Source organism: Hordeum vulgare, chromosome 7H (assembly GCF_904849725.1).
Source record: "Hordeum vulgare subsp. vulgare chromosome 7H, MorexV3_pseudomolecules_assembly, whole genome shotgun sequence".
Taxonomy (NCBI): domain Eukaryota; kingdom Viridiplantae; phylum Streptophyta; class Magnoliopsida; order Poales; family Poaceae; genus Hordeum; species Hordeum vulgare.
Window position 1 is genome coordinate 458899141 of NC_058524.1, and position 26901 is coordinate 458926041.

General features: G+C 44.0%; 1 protein-coding gene across 1 annotated transcript; it reads right to left on the reverse strand.

The window, feature by feature from the left end:
- Nucleotides 1-2052: 2052 nt before the first annotated feature.
- On the reverse strand, nt 2053-2902 carry LOC123410690. The gene has a single exon (XM_045103629.1). The coding sequence runs from the start codon at nt 2762-2764 to the stop codon at nt 2285-2287; it is 480 nt and encodes a 159-aa protein (XP_044959564.1). The 5' UTR covers nt 2765-2902; the 3' UTR covers nt 2053-2284.
- Nucleotides 2903-26901: the final 23999 nt, after the last annotated feature.

Here is a 26901-nt window from a genome sequence, read left to right on the forward strand (position 1 = left end):
TTGGAAGGCGGTGGGAGGAGGAGGAAGGGTTTGGAAAATTTGAGGCAATTTGCGGTGCAATCGGGTTGTCGGGTCTCACGTGACGGGCGGAGAGCTCCTAGTTGGTGCTGCGAGCGCGAGTCTTCTAAGTTGGCGCCCACGCACAGTAGTACGTGGGCCACCCCATTAAGCGAACGCTCACTTGTTCCTTCCATCGATCTATACATCGATCGATTTACCGGTCGCTACGTGTGGAGAAATGAGTCAACCGTCGACTCATATGGAAAAACTGAAAAGTTCACAAAAAGAAAAAAAATATAAAATCAAAAATATGCACGAACTTTGAACAAAAGTTAACAAGTTTAAAAAAAGTTCGCTGAATTAGAGAAAGATTTCATCGAATTTGAAAAAAATCATCCAATTTGAAAAAAAAGTTCATGGAATTCGATAAAAGTTAATCAATTTTGAAAAAAGTTCATTGAATATGAGAAAAGTTAATCAAATTTGAAAAAAATCATCGCATTTGGAAAAAAGTTCATTGATTTTGAAAAAGGTCAACGAATTTTAAAAAGTTTGTGAAACATGAGAAAAGTCCATCGAATTTAAAAAATAATTTCATGTACTTTTGAAAAAAGTTCATCAAATTTTAAAAACGTACATAAGTTTTGATAATATTCATTAGTTTGGAAAAAGTTCATTGATTTTTGGAAAAATGTACGTTGATCTTGAAGAAAAAGTCATCGGTTAGCGGAGTAGGCAAAGCAGAAAAGGGACGGAAGAATTTCTATCAGTTGCCGATGGCCCTAGTGGTTAGCTCGGTGCGCTGATATCGGAGAGGTCCAATTCGATTCTTGTGCGAGCATTATTTTTTGTACTTTAAAAGTGTTAAAGAAAATGGTAAGTGGGCTCAGCCCAGTCAACACGCCTGTAAAAGAACTAAAACGATCCCTATGGCGTTAGATAGGGTTTGCCTGACGGACTTGTTTGGGTTCCTTTATATCTTCTTTATATTTGAGCTACATATTATGGATGCCGGTTAACACAAACGTTTGAAGGCCATTTAAGAAATTCGTCTCGATATAAATTTCTTGACTCGTCTCGTCGAAATTTCTTGACTCGTCTTTGTTTAAAAAATCTGTCTGAGATCAAAATTTCTTGACCAATCTTCAAGGCGGACTCGAGGGTCCGACTGTAGATGCTCGTTACATCCTGATGTTTTTAACATTAAACCTGTAGTATATTAATTTTTTTTTAAATACTCATATCTTCTAAACTGTAACTTCAAATTTAACATATCGTATATGAAATTTGATTAAAAAACATATGTAGAATTTAAATATGAGGTTATTTTATCTGTTAAACATTTAACAAAAATATCATATAGGATGCAATCTTAATAAATAAATCATTATTCATCTTTCTTTCATATCGGTACTCATCCGGATTGGGGATGAGCATGTCAACAAAATTAGGTTGGAGATGATACTGAAGGTCACTTGTCCGATTCTTTGTACGTATTAAATCTGCATACAAACCGTCTTAAAATAGAATGCATGGGAAATTTTGAACTGCACATTTGTAGGATAAGATTATCTTTATTTATGCCGTAACTACAAATTCTTAGATTATAGACTATTTTTTATAAATTAAGAGTGTGTGGTATTTCTTTCTCCCGTTGGAACGCATGGAGCCTTTTGCTAGTTATTACCTAAATAAAGATATTAAAAAAAAATAAGGAATCACACCAATCGCAACATTAAAAGGATCCGGTGACGCCACCCCAACATGCAAGCACAGCCATCCTGCGAACCTCCAACCCCAGATCGACCAGCACCGTTATGACCGTGTTATACACCAAGATGAAGCAGCTAAATCAGCGGTCACCGGCTGAAGCTGGTCCCTGCGACTTTAAATTAGTTTCCCCTCTAATTCGACTTCGAACACTCGGCTGGTGCATAGTCCATTCACTCCACTCATTCGAGATCACACCTTAAGATGATGACATTACAGGTCGCACATCAGCAGCAGCAGAGAACAGATCTAGTTTCAAAAGCGGCAGCAAATGCATCGAACTGAAACAAGAATACTAGTAGTAGCAGACAGTAACAACCAACTCAGATCTGAAATCATACAAGAGCACAAGGCTTATTTCTGCGCCATCCATAGGCAGCACACCGGCCACTGATAGTGATACACAAGAGGAAAACCACGGACATACAAGTTGGCGGAGCGACACCGCGATGACCACCGGATCTGGCGACCAAATCTAACTGCTTACCGCTGACTTGACTTGCGTGCCGATCGATCAGTTGGTGGCGGCCTCCTCGGCGGCCTTAGCCTCGCCCTGGCCCTCTGGCGCCGGCGGGTTGAGCTGGAAGGCGGAGACGGGGAAGGCGCGGCCGAGGCCGGCGGGGGTGCGGAAGACGATCTTGGTGCCGGAGGGGCTGATGACGATCTCGGAGATGGTGACCCAGATGAGCAGCTCCTTGCTCTTGACCCCGGTCATGCTGTGCATCCGGCCGCGCTCCACCACGGCCGTCACCTCGGGGGCGTACCAGACCTGCTTGCCGATGGCGTCGAAGGTGTGGGTGAGGCCGCCGGACTGGCTCTGGCGGAGCCACACGAAGCCCGTGGCGCGGTTGTAGCCCACCTCCATGAGGGACGGCAGTGGGAGGAGCCCGTCGGGGAGGCCCAGCTCCACCAGGAACTCGCGGGCCTTGGCCTCGCACATCTCCGTGTGCACCTCCGCGCCCGACCGGTGCTCCTCGATCGCCTGCGAAGCCATCGCCGGATGTCGGGGGTTTCTTCTCTTGCCGGGTTGGTTCTCCTTTCCTTGCTGGGCTCTGTTTCTTGCGACGCGTTCTCTGTTGGAGGAGATCGGTGGCTGCTTTTATGTGCGTTTGGCCACTTGGGGATTGATTCCCGTCCCCGCGTTGTCACCCGGAATTTTATGTCGGGGAGAGTACGCTGGACGTCTCTCTCTCATCATCAGTAGGCTCGGTTTTTCTATTAAAAAAACTTGTTGGTGGCGGCCAGGAAAGTCATTATAGTAGCACAGTTAGGTTTCTTTTAATGTTTTGTAATACTAGTACTGAATTTGACACGAAATGGGTTGCGGATCACAACGGCCCAACCACACGCACACAGTACGACATCACGACTTTGGGGACTCTTCACAGTTGCGAGTATTATGGTCGTAGGCCAGGGAAGGGGCTTACTGTTTGTTGTATCCTCGGTCATCTTTTTAAAGAGCATGGCAATGACTAGGGCTGGGCATTCGGTTTATATAGTTAATACGGTTCGATTTATTCGGTTCTATATAATTTCGATTTAAAAAAAATAGAAACCGAAATAATCATTTAAAATTTAGAAATTGAACCATATTAACCATAATATATCGGTTCGGTTTGTTTGGTTAACCAAAAAATCAAAATTCATGCACTTGTCAGTATAAGTGGAATCACTCGAGATCACTGATTTGGATTGTATAATATGCAAAAAGATAACCACAAGTTCTAGCAACCTTAATACCATTTTATGGTTTATTCGGTCTAACCATAATTAAGTAGAAAAAGCATATGGAACGTGAAATGTATTATGTGCGGAGAAATATGTGATGCCTCCATATTGTTGCACTTTCAAAAACAAGGTATTACATGGGGTATCCCACATATCGGTTTGTTCGGTTTATTCGGTTTCTGTGTATCAAAAACTGAACAAAAACGAAACACCGTAGAACCTTAAAATTTTACACCGAACCAAAAATCAAACCAGCAAATAAACCGACAAATCGATTAATACGGTTCGGTTCGGTTTGGTTTTTTTTATTTTTGGTTTTATAGTGCCCACCCCTAGCAATGGCATCCATCTTCTGTCACCATTGGTTTTCAAAGACCTAAGGGCATCATTTTTTTCAAAACGGAGATGAAGGTTGCCTCATCTATTAAATAAAGAGAAGAGAATAGTCCAGCTAATTATGGAAAAGCGGACAAAAATCGGTACAACAAGGGTCAAACCCACTTCCATAGACTGAATTACGCATGGCAAAACACTCTATCGACGACACGCCGATCTACGGTCACACAACGCAGCTCAGACTCTGACGGAGAACTATGAAGGACAAAACCAGGCACGACTGGCGCCACGGAAGATGGTCGAACGGGCTACCTGCAGCCAGTCATCATATACCGTAGGGCCTCGCCACCGCAGCTTCGACTCCACAGCAACAAACAATTCGAGTCAATACCGTGGACACGCCAGAGAAGGGCCGACTACCGCAACCATTGCCGCGTCGCGGACATCGCTCCCACCATCATCGTTGCCACCGAAGTTTGGACGCCCTAGTGATTCTCTCAGGGCCGCCGCCCCGACATCCACCGCTCCGTCGCGCCCTGCGTGATCCACCGGCACCGCATTCCGAGGTCACCGCCCCGACATACCAATACTCCCCTCAAGCAGCAACGCCGCACAACCCAGCTGCCCGTAGTCCACACTGCTCAGGGCAACCGCCTGTAGACCACAAACATCGCACCACATCCGGGGCCGCCGCCCCAACGTAAAGTCAGACCGTCACCACTGGGGCGCGTCAACCGAGCCGACACCCCTACCACCCAAGCGGGACAAGGATGCCACCCGATCAATGTCGAGATAGAGCCCCACCTCATAGAACTACCACTCACATTGTTCCCGAGATCGCCATCTCGACACACAAACAAAAACCACGCGATGCTGCCGCCTTGACGTCCACTGTCCCCGACGACGAAGAAATTTGTGCACACTGCAGTATGTTGACTCTCCAAGACGATGCCTCAAAGAAGGAAACGACGTAGCCGCCGACATCGTCCGTTTCAACCATCCGAAGCTAGAGATTTCTCCCGAAGAGTCATGCAATGAATCTCCATGGCAACGCCTTCAAGAAGGGGAACGACGCCATGGCGCCGCCGTTGCCGGCACCGAGCAAAAGGCAGGGTTGTGCTTTCGCCCGGAGATCCACCACACCTTTGAATCCGAACAGATCGAAAGCACTACACAACACACAATCGCCATGGTCGACGTCCACCTGCTCCACCCGCCAGAACGCCACCGCTCCCACTCCGTGCAGCTGATCCGCGCACGAAGGCCTCTGCGCCGCGCCCTGCGCCACCCCGTGTCACTCTGCACCGCCTCGCCCCACCCACAACAGATCCGCCCAGCACTGCATGCGACAGTGAACTGCTCCTCCTCCAGACGCCGGAGCTGGCCATCGGCGCACCGGCCAAGCTCCACGCCACCCCCGCACGCAGAAGCAGCAGGCCCTGCGCGTTCCAGATCGGGCCCGCATCACCGCCATCTACACCCCGTGTCGCGCCCTGCCTCGTCCCTGCACGCCCGCGCCGCGCGCATCGCTTCACACCGCCCCGCCGGCCGCCACATTTGCACCGGCGGCCATCCACCACCCCGCCGCCATCGATGGCCTAGCCGCCACCGCATGGCCCCGAGGTCGGCCTCCAGATCCAGTTGCCCCTTCTATGGTGATGGGATGGACGTGAAGGCCAGAGAACGCCTGGTCGCCACTGCTACGGCAACAAAAGTCCTTCCCTGGCGCTTAGGAATTCTTCTTGTTACTTCTCTGGTTTGTGTCGCTTTTTCCCTTGAAGAGGAAAGGGTGATGCAGCACAGGAGCAGTAAGTATTTCCCTCAGTTTGAGAACCAAGGTATCGATCCAGAAGGAGAGCCTCGTCAAGTCCAAAGTACCTGCGCAAACACAAACAAGCTTGCACCCAACGCTTCAAAGGGGTTGTCAGTCCCTTCAAGATTGTTTGCAAAGTGAGATCTGAAGGCGGAAAGTGCAACGAAGTAAAAAGTGTAAGGCTGAAAATATGGTGTGGAGTAGACCCTCGGGGCCATAGTGTTCACTAGAGGCTTCTCTCAAAATAGCAAATATCACAGTGGGCGAACAAATTACTGTCGAGCAATTGATAGAAACACGCAAAGTCATGACGATATCTAAGGCAATGATCATGTATATAGGCATCACTATTAGACCGATACTTTCTACATCTACTACTATTACTCCATACATCGACTGCTATCCAACATGCATCTAGTGTATTGAGTTCATGACGAACAGAGTAACGCTTTAAGCAAGATGACATGATGTAGAGGGATAATCTCAAACCAATGATGAAAACCGCATCTTTTTACCCTTGATGGCAACAACATGATACGTGCCTCGCTACCCCTTCTGTCACTAGGTGAGGTCACCGCACAGTATGAACCCTAAACCAAGCACTTCTCCCATTGCAAGAATCATAGATCTAGTTGTCCAGACAAAACCCACAACTCAAAGAGAATTACAAGGATATGAAATCATGCATAAGAGAGATCAGAAGAAACTAAAATAAGATTCATAGATAATCTGATCATAAATCCACAATTCATCGGATCTCGACAAACACACCGCAAAAGAAGATTACATCGGATAGATCTCCATGAAGATCATGGAGAAATTTGTATTGAAGATCCAAGAGAAAGAAGAAGCCATCTAGTTACTAGCTATGGACCCATAGGTCTATGGTGAAATACTCACGCATCATCGGAGAGGTCATGGTGTTGATGAAGAAGCCCTCCGTGTCCGAATCCCCCCTCCGGCAGGGCACCAGGACGTGCCCAGATGGGATCTTGCGGAGACAGAAGCTTGCGGCGGCGGAAAAGTGATTGCGATGATCTCTTGATTTTTTGGGAATATTTGGGAATATATAGGCGCAAGATCTAGGTCAGGGGACCTCTAGGGGGCCCACAAGCCTAGATGGCGCGTCCCCCTGGCCGCGGGGTGGGGCCCCCTCCGGCCCGTGGGGCTCTTCTGCCTTGGCTCCCAAGTTCTCCAATCTTCTTTCGTTCCAAAAAAAATCTTTTCGGGGATTTTCTTCCGTTTGGACTCCGTTTCAAAATCTCCTCTGAAAGGGGTCAAAAACATGGAAAAAATAGGAACTGGCACTTGGCACTGAGTTAATAAGTTAGTCCCCAAAAATAAATAAAAGGCATGCAAAACATCCAAAGTTTGACAAGATAATAGCATGAAACCGTCAAAAATTATAGATACATTGGAGACGTATCAAGCATCCCCAAGCTTAACTCCTACTCGTCCTCGGGTAGGGAAGTGATAAAGAATGAATTTTTGATGTGTAATGCTACCTAGCATAGTTGTCCTTTGCAACTTCTTTCACGTGACATGAATGTTCAGATCCATAAGATTCAAAACAATAGTTTGCTATTGGCATGAAAATAGTAATACTTCAAGCAAACTAGCAAAGTAATCATGAACTTTCAAAATAACAAGGCCAAAGAAAATTATCCCTACAAAATCATATAGTGTGGCTATGCTCCATCATCCTCACACAACTAATGTAAATCATGCACAACCCCGGAATTGGTCAAGTAATTGTTTTCGCACTGTTACTTTCTCAAACTTTTTATAACTATCATGCAATACATGAGCGCGAGCCATGGATATAGCACTATAGGTGGAATAGAGTGTGGTCGTGGTTGTGAGACAAAAAGGAGGAGATGGTCACACTGACTCGGCATATCAATAGTCTATGAAGATGCCTATTAATAGATATCAATATTAATGAGTAGGGATTGCCATACAAGAGATGCACTAGAGCTATAAGTATGTGAAAGGTCAAGAGGAAAACTAGTGGTGTGCATCCAACTTGCAAGACCTAGGGCAATTTTGAGGAAGCCCATCATTGGAATATACAAGCCAAGTTATATAATGAAGATTCCCACTAGCATATGGTGGTGACAAAGCAAGAAGCTCTCAATCATGAAGAACATGGTGCTAACATGAAGCACAAGTGTGGAAAAAGATAGTAGCATTGTCCCTTCTCTCTTTTTATCTCTTTTCTTTTTTTATTTGGGCTCTTAGGCCTCTTTTTTTTCTTTTCTCTTTTTTTTTTGTTTTTGGGCTCTTTGGCATTTTTTTATTTCCTCACATGGGACGATGCTATAATAATGATGATCATCACACTTTTATTTACTCACAGCTCAAAGATCACAATGATGATGACTCCATAGGAAATGCCTCTGGCAGTGTACCGGGATGTGCAACGATCGAGCATGGCGTATGACATTGTAAACATCTCGCTAGCTATCTTACGATCATGCAATGGTAATATAAGAGTGACGACACAAGTCATGAGACGGAACGGTGGGAGTTGCATGGCAATATATCTCGGAATGGCTATGAAAATGCCATACTAGGTAGGTATGGTGGCTGTTTTGAGGAAGGAATTTGGTGGGTTTGTGCACCGGCGAGAATTGCACGACACTAGAGAGGCTAGCAATGGTGGAAGGTGAAAGTGCATCTATACCATGGGCTCACATTAGTCATAAAGAACTCACATACTTGTTGTGAAAGTTTTATTAGTAATCGAAACAAAGTGCTAAACGCATACTCCGAGGGGAAGGGTTGGTAGGTGTAAACCATGGCGCGATCCCGACCTCAACACAAAGGATGACAATCAATAGATCAATTATGCTCCGACTTCCTATCATAGCGGTTCACCATACATGCATGCTACGGGAATCACTAACTCCAACACAAGTATCTCTAGATTCACAACACCCTACTAACATAACTCTCAATATTACCGAATCCACGTCTCAAAACTAATCGAGAGGAATCAAAACTTCTCGTTCTATTCAATGCACATGAAGATGGAGGTTTTTGCATCCTCTTTGGGTACCTAGCACATTTGGGACTACTTTCATATCATAAGCCAACTACCAAATCACACACCGCCGTGCTCTAAAAGATATAAGTGAAGCACAAGAGCAAAAGTATCTAGCTCAAATGATACAAGTGAAGCACTAGAGCCAAAGTATCTAGCTCAAAAGATATAAGTGAAGCACTATGAGCATTCTAGCAAAATCACGATGAGTGCATGTCTCTCTCTCTCAAAAAGGTGTGCAACAAGGATGATTGTGACACAAAAAAAGACTCCTAAGATACAAGACGCTCCAAGCAAAACACATATCATGTGGTGAATAAAAATATAGCTCCAAGTAATGTTACCGATGGATTGAAGACGAAAGAGGTGATGCCTTCCCGGGGAATCCCCAAGCTTAGGCTTTTTGGTGTCCTTGAATTTGGCTTGGGATGCCTTGGGCATCCCCAATCTTGAGCTCTTTCCACTCCTTATCTCTTTTTCCATGAGAACGTCACCCAAAACTTGAAAACTTCACAACACAAAACTTAAATAGAAACTTGTGATAACATTAGTACAAGAAAACAAAGTACCACTTCTTTTGGTACTGTAGCCAATTTGAATTCCATCTATATTGATAATGGGATACTGTATTCTCACTTTTCCATGGCTAGTACCCCCCGATACTAACCATAGTTTCATCAAAACAAGCAACCAACTCAACAAAAACAGAATATGTCAAAAACAGACCAGTTTGTAGAAATCTGTATACTTCGTATACTTCTGGTACCTCAAAAAATCTGAAACATTACGACGACCTGGGGAAAAAGCATATAAATCAGAAGCAAAAAGAATCCACTCAAAATATCTTTCTGAATAAAAATGAAAAATCATCTCGTGAGCGAAAAGTTTATGTCTTTTTCCAGCAGGATCGAACAACCATTACCAAAACTAGTCATAAAGGTTTTGCTTGGCTCAAACACAAAAAGAAACACAAAAAACACAATAACAACAGAATTATGAAAGTGAGTATGCCACAAAACAGAAAGAAAAAAGATAAATTCATTGGGTTGCCTCCCAATAAGCGCTATTGTTTAACGCCCTTAGCTAGGCATAGGAGAAATAGAATCACGTATCGTCGTCTTTGGTGCTCAAACCATAAGTGGTCTGTGACAGCCCGATGCCGACGTTCCAGAAGATTCCCCCTTCTATTCCGTTTCCGTCGTGTGATTAGTTTTATTTGTTCCTCGTCATGTAGTTTGCATCATCGCATCATGCATGGCATCATGTCAACTGTGTTTTGTCGGTGTTGTTTGTTGCCGTGTTGTTGGGTGTTAGTGCCTTGTGAGTGGCGTTGTTTTATTGGAGCGTTGAGAGAGGGTGCGCGAGAGCCACCGCTAAACCCTGTTGCACCGCGGACCTAAAACCTTCTCACCCCTCTTTTATTTGTTTTGCGGTTTTGCTAAAGTTCCATTTTAACCCCTCTTTTTAAAAATATAGATTCGTCTTCTTTTAAAGAAAATCATTTTATTAAATGTGGGGGCAACCCCTAGGTTTTGCTTTATTTTTTCCCTTTGTTATTTTTTTAAAACTAGTGACCCTTTATTTATAAAAGGGTTTGATTTTTTTTATTCTTTTGAAAACGGGTTTGAATTCTAAATCTTCAAAAGGTTTTATTTTATTTCTTCAAAAAAATGCCCAACTATTTCTTGTAGTTGGGAATATTTTTTTCAAAGGATTCAAAAGCATTTATTATATTTTATTTTTTGTTAAAAGCCTTTCTTTATTTTAAAATTTCTGTTTTAAAAGGATTTAAAAAAACCCAAAGGGGGAGGACCCAGGCCAAGGCCGAGGCCTCCCCTATCCCTAGCGACAGGAGAGCTCCGCTCGATCTCATTTGCCGCTGCGCCTCTCCCTCGTCTCCCTCGCGCCGTCGTCCTCCCCGTGCGTTCTCCTCTGCCCCGCGTACAAGCCCCTGCCTCGCCCGAGACCTCGCCGGCCCCCACCGTGGCCGCCGCCTGCGCCCTCCGGCAGCCCCGCCGCCGCGCTGCCCTCGGCCCGGCCGCGCCTCCCGTCGTCGCTGTGCCGTCTCGCCGCGTCGCCTGCTCTGCCTCGGCATGCCGTTCCCCGCGTCCGTCGGCCGACCTCAGCAGCGGCGTGCTCGCCTCCCCGCGCCGCCTGCTCCATCCCCTGCTCGCCGCCTCCAGCCGTGTTGTGCTCGTCGCGCCGCCTCGCCTCTCCTCGCCGTCCCCACGCGCCGCCGCATGGTCGTCCTCGCCGGCTGCTGGTTCCAGCGCCGCCCAGTGCCGCGCCCCGCCGACCTCGTGGAGTCGCTGCCGAGTTGCCGTTTTGCTGTTGCTGCGCGTGTTGCTGTTGCCGCGTCTTGCTGCCGGATGAAGTTGGTTGCTTAGCTGCTAGCCGCTGCATGCTGTTGATGTTAGTGCTAGCTGTAGCTTGCCTAGCTGTGTTGTTGTTGCCTGTGCCGAACGTGGTAGCTGTTGATTGCTTTGCTAGCTGCTTGCTGCTAATACTAGCCGCCGCTAGTTGCTGCTAGTGTTGTTGGTTTGCTGTGCCGTATAGCTGCTGCTCTGGTTGCGTGTAGGTTGCTGTTGCGGGCTGCTTCTTGGAGATGCCCTTGCTGCTCATGCTGTGTTGCCTGCATGCTGCTCTGCTTGCCTGCGTGTCCCGTTGCCGTAGTTGCTGATGCCCTATTGCCTTTGTGTTTTGCTGTTGTTGGTGTAGTTAGCTGCCGGGCTTTGCTGTTGCTGATTGTTCTGGGGCTGTTGTGCCATGCTGTAGCTGCTGCCGCTTGCTTTTTACCTGATGCATTGCTGCTTGCTCTTGCTCCTGCTGCCTGTAGTCGCCGTTGCGAGTGCCGAGCTCGCCTGCCGGCGTTTTGCTGTTGTTTATACCGATGGTGCTGTTCTGCTGCTGCCTGAGGTGCATGTTATGCTGCTGCTATAGATGTTGTTGCTTGCCGCTTTGCCTTGTTGTAGGTGATGTAGTTGTGTTGCCGGTGTCTCTGTTTGCCGTCGCCGCGTGCACCATCCCCTCCTTCATGGAACCGACAAGATCGGCGAGTACCATGACGTCCTCGACGACCCCCGGAACGAGTTCGACTACCGTCGTTGAAGACCATGAACCGACGCCGAAGACCGAGTACCTCGACATCCACAACGACAACTACTTCCACGACAACCACGACGATCGTTGATCTCCTTCAACGACCCGATCTGCTCCGATATGCACGCATCGAAGGTATACCGATGGGACATGTCGTGTACCGTGTACTAGTGATGTATGAATATATGTATGTATGCACCGTATGTTGCCCGTGGTCTTCTTTCGTCGTGCCTCGACACATGGGAACCCGAGATACGGGATCACCCCATCCTTTATTTAACGTTCCCGCACACGTTTCATATACGTTGGCACGATATCTCGACGAGTATCGGGATAGGTACGTTGCCGTGGCATCGTTTCCGTCTTGCCGACATAGTACCCTTTTCGCTCGCCGTGGCGACATATGCTTCTTACCCTTCTTGCCGTGATGTAATGAACTTGCATGCATAATGCATTCATGGCATAATATATTGTGTTGCATGTCTCTTGTGCCGTAGCTCCGATCTATGTTTCGCGTGTTACCCGACTAGGATGTCGTGTAGGACCATTGCTTCACCCCTTGCCATGTTAACAACAATTTAATATTGCATGTTAAATCATCGGGAGTGAACTAATAATTAAACGTGGAGTTTCGTCGATATGCAACCCGTTGCATATCGAGCTTCATTTTATGTGTAGTGTTTGCGTGAGGTGAATTGCCATGCCATCCCTTGCATCAATGAACTGATCATGCATCATAGTAGGTTATGCATCATGTGGTGAATATTTGTGTTGATGTTTGTTTCCGGTTTGCTCCGTCTCGATAGAGTTCCGCAAGCGTGTCGGAATGTGAGGACCCGTTCGACTACGTCGGTTCGTCTGCTTCACGGAGTTAATCTTCTTCCAAGCGGGATCTCAGGCAAGATGATCATTTCCCCAGATACCATTACTATCATTGCCATGCTAGTTTACCGTTTCTATCGATTATGTCTCGTTGCCTAGCACATGTTAAACATCAGCCTCTCAACAATGCCATGAAAACCTTCAACCTGTTCAACCTAGCAAACCACTGATTGGCTATGTTACTGCTTGCTTAACCCTGTGTAGCGTTGCTAGTTGCAGGTGCAGATGCTTCCATGTGAAAACATGGGTTCCTTGTTATATCACCATATTAATGCTATTTAATTTAATGGACCTATATACTTGGTAAAAGATGGAAGGCTCGGCCTTTCTAGCCTGGTGTTTTGTTCCACCTTTGCCCCCTTAGTTTCCGGCTACCGGTGTTATGTTCCATAAATGAGTGCTCCTAACACGATCGGGGTTGTTATGGGGACCCCCTTGATAATTTGTTTTAGATTAAGACTGGTCTGGCAAGGCCCAACTTTGGTACTACATTTGCCTAATAACCTAATAATAATGCATAGGGACCCGCCGGCACCCGCAAACTATTTTAATCAACCCCCGGGCTAGTGCTCCTCATGAGTGTTGGTCCAAAACAGAGCAGCTTATTAACGCTACCCGGGGCAACTCGGCATTTGGCGTGGTAACCATCGCTCATCCGTCGTGTCCTGAGAACGAGGTACGCGACTCCTATCGGGATCGTCGACACGTCGGGTGGCCTTGCTGGATTAGTTTTACCTTTGACGAGATATCTTGTGCATCGGGATTCCGATGATGCTTTGGGTAATCTCAGAGTTGAGGTTTTCCACTAGGGAATCCGACGAGATCGCGAGCTTCGTGATTGAGGATTTCTATGCGGTTGTGGTAATTTGTGATGGACTAGTTGGAGCACCCCTGCAGGGTTAAATCTTTTCGGAAAGCCGTGCCCGCGGTTATGTGGCAATGTGGAAACTTTTTTAACATTGGTTCTAGATAAATTGAAGTTAACTTAATTAAAATTGGCCAACTGTGTGCGTAACCGTGACTGTCTCTTTCGTGAGTTCCTTCTCCGATCGAGGACACGGTGGGGTTATGTCTGACGTAGGTAGGTGTTCAGGATCATTCATTTGATCACCAGTAGTTCACGTCCGCTATGCGTAGATCTTCCCCCTCTTATTTCTGGTACTCGTAAGTTAGCCACCATATACATGCTTAGCCGCTGCTGCAACCTCACCACTTAACCATACCTCACCCATTAAGCTTTGCTAGTCTTGATACCTTTGGAAATGAGATTGCTGAGTCCCCTGTGGCTCACAGATTACTACAACACCAGTTGCAGGTACATGTAAAGGTTATATGACGCGAGCGCGTTGATTGTTCCTTTGGAGTTGCTTCTTCTTCTTCTTCTACATTGATCTAGGATGGGTTCCAGGCCGGCAGCCTGGGATAGCAAGGATGGACGTCGTTCTTCTTTTATCGTTTGTTTTCGTCCGTAGTCGGACCCTGCTCTTATTCTTAATGATTATGTAATGTATTGAAGTGACTCTCATGTAGCTTGTGGCGAGTGTAAGCCAACTCTGAATATATATCACTTCTTTTCAGTACATGTACTTGTAACGATATCCATTCTTGCGACACGACGAGATGCGCTTCTATCCATGACGAGGCCTTCGTGCCAAATTGAGGATAGGGTCGCATCTTGGGCGTGACATGGCCCTCATCATGGATTCATAAGGCAATCTTATTTTCTTTCTAGGAAAGTGTTCCATGCCCTTCCTTAAAGGAAATTGAAATCTAATATTCCCTTCCTTCATATCGATGATAGCACCAATAGTCCTTAGGAAAGGTCTACCAAGAATAATAGGGCATGTAGGATTGCAATCAATGTCAAGCACAATAAAATCCACAGGTACATAGTTCCTATTTGCAATAATAATAACATCATTGATCCTTCCCATGGGTTTCTTGATAGTAGAATCAGCAAGATGCAAATTAAGAGAACACTCTTCAATCTCATTAAAACCCAGAACATCACATAAAGACTTTGGAATCACAAAAACACTAGCACCCAAATCACACAAAGTATTGCACTCATAGTTTTTGATTTTGATTTTGATGGTAGGTTCCCACTTATCATGAAGCTTTCTAGGGATAGAGACTTCCAATTCAAGTTTCTCTTCAAGAGCTTTTATCATAGCTTCGACGATATGATCGGTAAAGGCTTTGTTTTGGCTATAAGCGTGTGGAGAGTTCAACATGGATTGCATCAAAGAAATGCATTCAATCAAGGAGCAACTATCATAATTGAATTCCTTGAAATCCACGGTAGTAATTTCATTACTACTCAAAGTTTTAACGTCTTCTACTCCACTTTTAATGCTTTTAGCATGAAGATAGACGGACTCCGAATCCTTGGGGCACTTTTCAACCAAAGTGGATTCATATCCAGCCCCATAATCATTAGGTTTGACACAAGAAAACTAAGATTCAATGGGAGTCACACCAAGCACTTTAAGATCTTCGTGATTCTCATCACGAGAACACGCCTTTTTATGCTATTCATGTCTAGCACGAATTTGGGCGGTTCTTTCTTGGCTCTCAATCATGGAAACACACATAGCTTTCAAAGTTTCATCCATGTTGATTTTGGGAGGAGCACATCTAACTTTCAAAGCATTAACATCACAAGAAATCCTATCAACACTCTTAGCCAAATCGTCAATTTTGAGTAGTTTTTCCTCTATGGACGCATTGAAAATCTTTTGAGAGTTGATGAACTCTTTGATATTACTCTCTAGATCAGAGTGTAATCTATTGTAATTTCCATGAGTATTGTTGTAGGAGTTGCCAAAGTTATTAGAGGAGTTACTAGAAAAAGGCCTAGGAACATAGTTTCCTCTAAAAGCGTTGTTGTTGCCAAAGTTATTCCTACCAAAAAAATTAACGTCCAAGCTAGCGTTGCTACTCTCAATCAAAGAAGACAAAGGCATATCCGTAGGATCCAAAGGAGCACTTCTACTAGCAACCAAATTCATTAACTCATCCATCTTAGCACTCAACGAGTTAATTTCTTCTATAGCGTGTACCTTCTTACTAGTAGGTGACCTTTCAGTGTGCCACTGAGAGTAGTTCATCATGATGTTGTCTAAGATCTTTGTGGCTTCTCCTAACGTGATTTCCATGAACGTTCCACCTGAGGAGGAGTCCAAGATATTTCTAGAAGCGAAATTCAAGCCAGCGTAAAAGATTTGGATATTCATCCAAAGACTCAAGCCATGAGCGGGACAATTCCTAATCATTAATTTCATTCTCTCCCAAGCTTGTGCAACATGTTCATGATCAAGTTGCTTGAAATTCATGGTATCATTAGGGAGAGAGATGATCTTAGCCGGCGGAAAATACTTGGATATATAAGCATCTTTGCACTTATCCCAAGAATCGATACTATTTTTGGGCAAAGAAGAAAATCAAGTTTTTGCGCGATATCGCAACGAGAAAGGAAAAATCTTCAATTTAATCACGTCATTATCCACATTTTTTTTCTTTTGCATATCGCAAAGCTCAATGAAGGTATTGAGACGGGATGCGACATCTTCACTAGGAAGGCCAGAGAGTTGCTCTTTCATAACAAGATTCAGCAAAGCGGCATTGATTTCGTATGACTCCGCACTAGTGGCGGGAGCAATCGGAGTACTAATAAAATCATTATTATTAGTATTTGAGAAGTCACAAGGTTTGGTGTTTTCGTTCATGGTGACTTCAGCAAGCAAGCAAGCACACGAGCAAACAAAGAGCAGACGAGAAAAAGGGCGGACGAAAAGGCGAACGAATAAGGCAAACGAAAAAGGCAAATTGGTGAAGTGGGGAGAGGAAAACGAGAGGCAACTGGCAAAAAAAAGTAAATGCAAGAGATGAGTTTGCGGCACCTACTTGGATGAGTTCTTGACTTGATCTTCCTCCCCGGCAACGGCGCCAGAAATTCTTCTGCTAGGGCAACAAAAGTCCTTCCCTGGCGCTTAGGAATTCTTCTTGTTACTTCTCTGGTTTGCGGCGGTTTTTCCCTTGAAGAGGAAAGGGTGATGCAGCACAGGAGCAGTAAGTATTTCCCTCAGTTTGAGAACCAAGGTATCGATCCAGAAGGAGGGCCTCGTCAAGTCCAAAGTACCTACGCGAACACAAACAAGCTTGCACCCAACGCTTCAAAGGTGTTGTCAATCCCTTCAAGATTGTTTGCAAAGTGAGATCTGAAGGCGGAAAGTGCAACGAAGTAAAAAGTGTAAGGCTGAAAATATGGTGTGGAGTAGACCCTGGGGGCCATAGTGTTCACTAGAGGCTTCTCTCAAAATAGCAAATATCACGGTGGTTGAAGAAATTACTGTCGAGCAATTGATAGAACCGCGCAAAGTCATGACGATATCTAAGGCAATGATCATGTATATAGGCATCACGTCCGAGACAAGTAGACCGATACTTTCTGCATCTACTACTATTACTCCACACATCAACCGCTATCTAGCATGCATCTAGTGTATTGAGTTCTTGACGAACAGAGTAACGCTTTAAGCAAGATGACATGATGTATAGGGATAATCTCAAACCAATGATGAAACCCCATCTTTTTACCCAGTGACAGAAGGGGTAGCAAGGCACGCATCATGTTGTTGCCATCAAGGGTAAAAAGATGGGGTTTTCATCATTGGTTTGAGATTATCCCTCTACATCATGTCATCTTGCTTAATGCGTTACTCTGTTCGTCAGGAACTCAATACACTAGATGCATGCTAGATAGCGGTCGATGTGTGGAGTAATAGTAGTAGATGCAGAAAGTATCGGTCTACTTGTCTCGGACATGATGCCTATATGTATGATCATTGCCTTAGATATCGTCATGACTTTGCACGGTTCTATCAATTGCTCGACAGTAATTTGTTCACCCACCGTAATATTTGCTATTTTGAGAGAAGCCTCTAGTGAACACTATGGCCCCCGGGTCTACTTCACACCATATTTTCAGCCTTACTCTTTTACTTCGTTGCAGTTTCCGCCTTCAGATCTCACTTTGCAATCAATCTTGAAGGGATTGGCAACCCCTTTATAGCGTTGGGTGCAAGCTCGTTTGTGTTTACGCAGCTACTCTGGACTTGACGAGATTCTCCTACTGGATTGATACCTTGGTTCTCAAACTGAGGGAAATACTTACTGCTCTTGTGCTGCATCACCCTTTCCTGTTCAAGGGAAAAACCAACGCAAGTAAGTCTCCGTCAACGTGTCAATTTCTGGCGCTGTTGTTTGAGAAGTAGCAGAAGGATTTCTGGCGCCGTTGCTGGGGAGGATCAAGTCAAGAACTCATCCAAGTAAGTGTCGCAAACTCATCTCTTGCATTTACTTTTTTTGCCTCTCGTTTTCCTCTCCCCCACTTCTAAAAAACAAAAAATTACAAAAATATTTGCCTTTTTCATTTGCCTTTCCTTTGCTTGTGTGCTATGAGCCTTCAAAATGCTTGCATCTTCGCTTGCGAAGAATCTAGTGATATGGATCCTCATCCACTTGCTAATCTTTTCAAGAGGTCCAACTATGGTGAACCAATTGCTAGTGAGTTTTCTGTAGTAGATTTTCTTTATGAAGTTTTGCTTGAGATGCGTGAATCTGAAAATTGTGATGAAGAAATTCATGAAGTGATTCAGAAGGGCTCCTTGAATGAAAAGCATGATTGCAATGGTTTCACTATATACTCTATTAGTGACAATCTTGCTAAAAATATGCAAAATCCTAAGCTTGGGGATGCTAGTTTTGCTATGTCCACTACTTGTTGCAATGATCATGATTGGGGTGATGATTTTTCTTATGATCTTGAAAATTTGTTTAAGCCTCATGATGGTTATGATATTTGCAATAATATTGAAAGTGGGATTGGAGAAGTCATGACTTTAGTTGATGATAATCCCACTATTTTTGAAGAGCGTCAACTTTGCATGCATGTGGATCATGAAAAGAATATCCTTTGTGATAGCTATATTGTTGAATTTGAATATCATCCCACATGTAATTATTATGAGAGAAGAAAATATTGTGGTAGAAACTTTCATGTTACCAAATTACCTCTCGTTATGTTGAGATTGATATTGTCTCTTTCTTCTTCCTTGCATATGGTAACTATTGGTTGTCTTGACAATTTGTTTTTCTATAAAATTCCTATGCATAGGAAGTATGTTAGACTTCGATATGTTTGTCATATGCTTTATGATGCTCTCATTGTGCTTCAATTCTTGTCTTTTATGTGAGCATCATTGAATTATCAATGCCTAGCTAAGGGCGTTAAACAATAGCGCTTGTTGGGAGGCAACCCAATGAATTTATCTTTGCTTTTTTGCTTTCTGTTTTTTTGCATCCACACCATCATAATTCTGTTATGATTGTGTCTTTTGTGTTTCTTTTTGTGTTTGAGCCAAGCAAAACCTTTATGACTAGTTTTGGTGATGGTTGTTTGATCCTGCTGGAAAAAGACATAAACTTTTCGCTCACGAAATTATTTTTCATTTTTATTCAGAAAGAGTTTTTGAGTTGATTCATTTTGCTGCTGGTTGATATGGCTTTTTGCCCAGGCAGTAGTAATTTTTCAGAATTTGTGTGGTACCAGAAGTATACGAAGTATACAAATTGCTACAGACTAGTCTGTTTTTGACAGATTCTGTTTTTGTTGAGTTGGTTACTTGTTTTGATGATACTATGGATAGTATTGGGGGGTAATAGACATGGAAAAGTGAGAATACAGTAATCTAACACCAATATAAATAAAAATCAAGATTGCTACAGTACCTAAAGAGGTGGTAGTTTGATTTCTTGTGCTAATGATATCACGAGTTTCTGTTTAAGTTTTGTGTTGTGAAGTTTTCAAGTTTTGGATGATGTTCTCATGGACAAAGGGATAAAGAGTGGAAATAGATCAAGCTTGGGGATGCCCAAGGCATCCCAAGTCAAATTCAAGGATACCAAAAAGGCTAAGCTTGGGGATGCCCCGGGAAGGCATCCCCTCTTTCGTCTTCAATCCATCGGTAACATTACTTGGAGCTATATTTTTATTCACCACATGATATGTGCTTTGCTTGGAGCGTCTTGTACCGTAGGAGTCTTCTCTTTTTGTTGTGTCACAATCATCCTTGCTGCACACCTTTTGAGAGAGACATGCACTCATTGTGAATTTGCTAGAGTACTCATTGTGCTTCACTTATATCTTTTGTGCTAGATAATTTTGCACTATGTGCTTCACTTAGATCTTTTAGAGCACAACGGTGCGTGACTTGGTAGTTGGTTTGTGCTATGAAAGTAGTCCTAAAGGTGATAGGTACCCAAAGAGGATACAAAAACTTCCATCTTCATGTGCATTGAGTAGAAAGAAAAGTTTGATTCCTCTCAATTAGTTTTGAGACGTGGATTTGGTAATATTAAGAGTTATGTTAGTAGGGTGTTGTGAATCTAGAAATACTTGTGTTGAAGTTAGTGATTCCCGTAACATGCACGTATGGTGAACCGCTATGTTAGGAAGTCAGAGCATAATTGATCTATTGATTGTCATCCTTTGTGTTGAGGTCGGGATCGCGCGATGGTTAACACCTACCAACCCTTCCCCTAGGAGTATGCGTTTAGCACTTTGTTTCGATTACTAATAAAAACTTTCGCAACAAGTATGTGAGTTCTTCATGACTAATGTGAGTCCATGGTATAGATGCACTTTCACCTTCCACCATTGCTAGCCTCTCTAGTGCCGCACAATTTTCGCCGATGCACAAACCCACCATATGCCTTCCTCAAAACAGCCACCATACCTACCTACTATGGCATTTTCGTAGCCACTTCGAGATATATTCCCATGCAACTCCCACGGTTCCGTCTCATGACTTGTGCCGTCACTCTTATATTTCCATTGCATGATCGTAAGATAGCTAGCGAGATGTTTCAATGTCATACGCCAAGCTAGATCGTTGCACATCCCGGTACACTACCGGAGGCATTTCCGATAGAGTCATCATCGTTCTAAGCTTTGAGCTATGAGTAAATAAAAGTGTGATGATCATAATTATTAGAGCATTGTCCCATGTGAAGAAATAAAAAAAGAGGCCAAAGAGCCCAAATAAAAAAAAGAGGCCAAAGAGCCCAAATAACAAAAGAGAGAGAAAAAGAGAGAAGGGACAATGCTACTATATTTTTCCACACTTGTGCTTCATAATAGCACCATGTTCTTCATGATTGAGAGCTTCTTGCTTTGTCGCCACCATATACTAGTGGGAATCTTTATTTTATAACTTGGCTTGTATATTCCAATGATGTGCTTCCTCAAAATTGCCCTAGGTCTTCGTGAGCAAGCAAGTTGGATGCACACCCACTAGTTCTCCTTTTGAGCTTTCACATACTTATAGCTCTCGTGCATCCTTTGTATGGCAATCCTTACTCATTCACATTGATATATATTAATGGGCATCTCCATAACCCTTTGATATGCCGAGTCAATGTGACCATCTCCTCCTTTTTTGTCTCACAACCGCCACCACACTCTATTCCACCTATAGTGCTATATCCATGGCTCACTCTCATGTATTGCGTGATAATTGAAAAAGGTTTGAGAAAGTAAGAGTGTGAAAATAATTACTTGGCCAATTCTGGGGTTGTGCATGATTTAAATTAGTTGTGTGCGGATGATGGAGCATAGCCAGACTATATGATTTTGTAGGGATAACTTCCTTTGGCCTTGTTATTTGAAAGTTCATGATTACCTTGCTAGTTTGCTTGAAGTATTATTGTTTTCATGTCAATAGCAAACTATTGTTTTGAATCTTACGGATCTGAACATTCATGTCACACGAAAGAAGTTACAAAGGACAACTATGCTAGGTAGCATTCCACATCAAAAATTCAGTCTTTAGCACTTCCCTACTCGAGGACGAGCAGGAGTTAAGCTTGGGGATGCTTGATACGTCCCTAACTTATCTATAATTTTTGATGGTTTCATGCTATTATACTGTCAAACTTTGGATGCTTTGTATGCCTTTTATATATTTTTTGGGACTAACTTATTAACTCAGTGCTAAGTGCCAGTTCCTGTTTTTCCGTGTTTTTGACCCCTTTCAGAGGAGGATTTTAAACGGAGTCCAAACGGAACGAAACTTCCAAAAAGATTTTTTCCGAAACAGAAGACGATCGGGGTCTTGAGAACCAAGGCAGGGGGCCACCAGGGACCCCACAAGCCCCCTAGCCGCGGCCAGGGGGGCCCACGCCTCCCAGACTTGTGGGCTCCCTGGGCCACCTCTGCCCTAGGTCTTTCACCTATATATTCCCTAAAATCCCTGAAAAAATCAGGAGATCATCGAAAGTACTTTTCCGCCGCCGCAAGCTTCTGTCTCCGCAAGATCCCATCTGGGGCACGTTCTGGTGCCCTGCCGGAGGGGGGATTCCGTTACGAAGGGCTTCTTCATGAACACCATGACCTCTCCGATGATGCGTGAGTAGTTCACCATAGACCTACGGGTCCATAGCTAGTAGCTAGATGGCTTTCTCTCTCTCTTGGATCTTCAATACAAAGTTCTCCATGATCTCCATGGAGATCTATCCGATGTAATCTTCTTTTGTGGTGTGTTTGTCGTGATCCGATGAATTGTGGATTTATGATCAGATTATCTATGAATCTTATTTGAGTTTCTTCTGATCTCTTTTATGCATGATTTCATATCCTTGTAATTCTCTTCGAGTTGTGGGTTTTGTTTGGCTAGCTTGATCTATGATTCTTGCAATGGGAGAAGTGCTTGGTTTTGGGTTCATACCGTGCGGTGACCTCACCCAGTGACATAAGGGGTAGCGAGGCATGCATCGTGTTGTTGCCATCAAGGGTAAAAAGATGGGGTTTTCATCATTGGTTTGAGTTTATCCCTCTACATCATGTCATCTTGCTTAAGGCGTTACTCTGTTTGTCTGGAACTCAATACACTAGATGCATGCTGGATAGCGGTCAATGTGTGGAGTAATAGTAGTAGATGCAGAAAGTATCGGTCTACTTGTCTCGGACGTGATGCCTATATGTATGATCATTGCCTTAGATATCGTCATTACTTTGCACGGTTCTATGAATTGCTCGAAAGTAATTTGTTCACCCACCGTAATATTTGCTATTTTGAGAGAAGCCTCTAGTGAACACTATGGCCCCCGAGTCTACTTCACACCATATTTTCAGAGTTACTCTTTTACTTTGTTGCACTTTCCGCCTTCAGATCTCACTTTGCAATCAATCTTGAAGGGATTGACAACCCCTTTATAGCGTTGGGTGCAAGCTCGTTTGTGTTTGCGCAGCTACTCTGGACTTGACGAGATTCTCCTACTGGATTGATATCTTGGTTGTCAAACTGAGGAAATACTTACTACTCATGTGCTGCATCACCCTTTCCTCTTCAAGGGAAAAACCAACGCAAGAAAGTCTCCGTCAACGTGTCAATTTTTGGCGCTGTTGTTTGAGAAGTAGCAGGCCCCGAGATACTTCTCCGTCACACGGAGTGACAAATCCCAGTCTTGATCCATACTAACTCAACGGACACCTTCGAAGATACTTGTAGAGCACCTTTATAGTCACCTAGTTACGGTGCGACGTTTGATGCACACAAGGTATTCCTCCGGTGCCAGTGAGTTATATGATCTCATGGTCCTAGGAACTAATACTTGACACGTAGAAAACAATAGCAATAAAACGACACGATCAATATGCTACGTTCATAGTTTGGGTTTAGTTCATCACATGATTCTCCAAATGATGTGATCCAGTTCTCAAGTGACAACACTTGCATATAGCCAGAAAACCTTGACTATCATTGATCAACTGGCTAGCCAAGTAGAGACTTGCTAGGGACATTGTTTTGTCTATGTATCCACACATGTATCTATGTTTTCATTCAATACAATTATAGCATGGATAATAAACGATTATCTTTAAACATGAAATATAATAATAACTATTTATCATTGCCTCTAGGGCATATTTCCAACAGTCTCCCACTTCCACTAGAGTCAATAGTCTAGTCCTCACATCACCATGCGATTTACATTGTAATAAATCGAACACCCATACAGTTCTGGTGTTGATCATGTTTTCCCGTGGAAAAGGTTTAGTCAGCGGCTCTGCTACATTCAGACCGTGTGCACTTTGCAAATATTCACATCCTCTCCTTCGACGTAGTCGCGGATGAGGTTGAAGCATTGTTTGATGTGTCTAGTCTTCTTGTGAAACCTTGGTTCCTTTGCTAAGGCAATGGCACCAGTGTTGTCACATAACAAAGTTATTGGATTTAGTGCGCTCGGCACAACTCCAAGATCTGTCATGAACTGCTTCATCCAGACACCCTCCTTTGTTGCCTTCGAGGCAGCCATGTACTCCGCTGCACATGTAGTATCTACTACGACGCTTTGCTTGGAACTGCACCAGCTTACCGCACCCACATTAAGAATAAATATGTATCCGGTTTGCGACTTAGAGTCATCCAGATCGGTGTCAAAACTTGCGTCGATGTAACCTTTTACGACGAGCTCTTTGTCACCTCCATAAACGAGAAACATTTCCTTAGTCCTTTTTAGGTACTTCAGAATATTCTTGACCGTCGTCCAGTGATCCACTCCTGGATTACTCTGAAACCTGCTTGCCATACTTATGGCCAAGCTGATGTTTGGTCTAGTGCACAACATTGCATACATGATAGAACCTATGGCTGAAGCGTAAGGGACAAAACTCATTTGTTCTCTATATTCCGTAGTTGCTGGGCACTGAGTCTTACTCAATTTTATACCTTGTAACACTAGTAAGAACCCTTTCTTGGATTGGTCCATTTTGAACTTCTTCAAAACTTTATCAAGGTATGTGCTTTGTGAAAGTCCTATCAGGCGTTTTGATCTATCCCTATAGATCTTAATGCCTAGAATGTAAGCAACTTCTCCTAGGTCCTTCATAGAGAAACTTGTATTCAAGTAATCCTTTATGCTCTCCAAAAACTCCACGTTGTTTCCAATCAACAATATGTCATCCACATATAATATTAGAAACGCCACAGAGCTCCCACTCACTTTCTTGTAAATACAAGATTCTCCAACCACTTGTATAAACCCAAATTCTTTGATCACCTCATCAAAGCGTTTATTCCAACTCCGAGATGCTTGCACCAGTCCATAAATGGATCGCTGGAGCTTGTATACTTTGTTAGCATTCTTTGGATCGACAAAACCTTTGGGTTGCATCATATACAACTCTTCCTTAAGAAAACCGTTAAGGAACGCCGTTTTGACATCCATCTGCTAGATTTTATAATCAAAAAATGCAGCTATTGATAACATGATTCGAACGGACTTAAGCATCGCTATCGGTGAGAACGTCTCATCGTAGTCAACTCCTTGAACTTGCGAAAAACCCTTTTGTCAAAAGTCGAGCTTTATAAACGGTCACATTACCGTCTGTGTCCGTCTTCTTCTTAAAGATCCATTTGTTATGAATAGCCTTGCGGCCTTTAGGTAGTACCTCCAAAGTCGATACTTTGTTCTCGTACATAGATCCTATCTCGGACTTCATGGCCTCCAGCCATTTGTTGGAATCTGGGCCCACCATTGCTTCTTCATAATTCGCAGGTTCATTGTTGTCTAATAACATAATTGATAAGACATGATTACCATGCCACTCAGGAGCAGTACATGATCTTGTCGACCTGCGAGGTCCGATAGGAACTTGATCCGAAGTTTCGTGATCATCACCATCAACTTCCTCCTCAACCGGCACCGCACCAGCAGGGGTATCCCCTTGCCCTGCGCCACCATCTAGAGAGACTAGAGGTTCGACAACCTCAACAAGTTCTATCTTCCTCCCACTCAATTCTTTCAAGACAAACTCCTTCTCAAGAAAAGCTCCATTATAGCAACAAACACTTTGCCCTCGTATTTGGGATAGAAGGTATACCCAACTGTCTCTTTTGGATAACCTATGAATACACACTTTTCCGCTTAGGGTTCCAGCATTTCAGGCTGAAGCTTTTTGACATAAGCATCACATCCCCAAACTTTAAGAAACGATAACTTTGGTCTTTTGCCATACCACAGTTCGTATGGAGCCGTCTCAACGGATTTTTATGGTGCCCTATTTAAAGTGAATGCACATGTCTCTAATGCATAACCCCAAAACGATAACGACGAATCAGTAAGAGACATCATAGACCGCACCATTTCTAATAAAGTACGATTACGACGTTCGGACACACCATTACGCTGTGGTGTTCCACGCGGTGTCAACTGTGAAACAATTCCACATTGTCTTAAGTGACCACTGATACGTCTCCAACGTATCTATATTTTTTGATGGTTCCATGCTATTATCTTGTCAAACTTTGGTTGTTTTGTATGCCTTTTATATCTTTTTTGGGACTAACTTATTAACTCGGTGCCAAGTGCCTATTTCTGTTTTTCCGTGTTTTTGACCCTTTTCAGAGGAGGATTTTAAACGGTGTCCAAACGGAATAAAACTTCCGAAAAGATTTTTTCCGGAACAGAAGATACGCACGGGGCGGGAGAACCAAGGCAGAGGCAACCAGGGGACCCCACAAGCCCCGTAGGCGTGGCCAGGGGGCACGCGCCTAGCACGCTTGTGGGCCCTGATACGTCTCCAACGTATCTATATATTTTGATGGTTTCATGTTATTATCTTGTCAAACTTTGGATGTTTTGTATGCATTTTATATCTTTTTTGGGACTAACTTATTAACTCAGTGCCAAGTGCGAGTTCCTGTTTTTTCCGTGTTTTTTACCCTTTTCGGAGGAAGATTTGAAACGGAGTCCAAACGGAATAAAATCCCCGAAAAGATTTTTTCCGAAACAGAAGAAGATCGGGAGACTTGAGAACCAAGGCAGGGGGTCCCCACGGACCCCACAAGCCCTCTAGCCCCGGCCAGGGGGGAGGCCGGGCCTCCCTGGCTTGTGGGCCCCCTCGACCTCCTCTGCTCTAGGTTTTGCGCCTATATATTCCCTAAAATCTCACAAAAAATCAAGAGATCATCGAAAGTACTTTTCCACCGCCGCAAGCTTCTGTCTCCGCAAGATCCCATCTCGGGCACGTTCTAGTGCCCTGCCGGAGGAGGGATTCACACACGGAGGGCTTCTTCATCAACACCATGACCTCTTCGATGATGCGTGAGTAGTTCACCATAAACCTACGGGTCCATAGCTAGTAGCTAGATGGCTTCTTCTC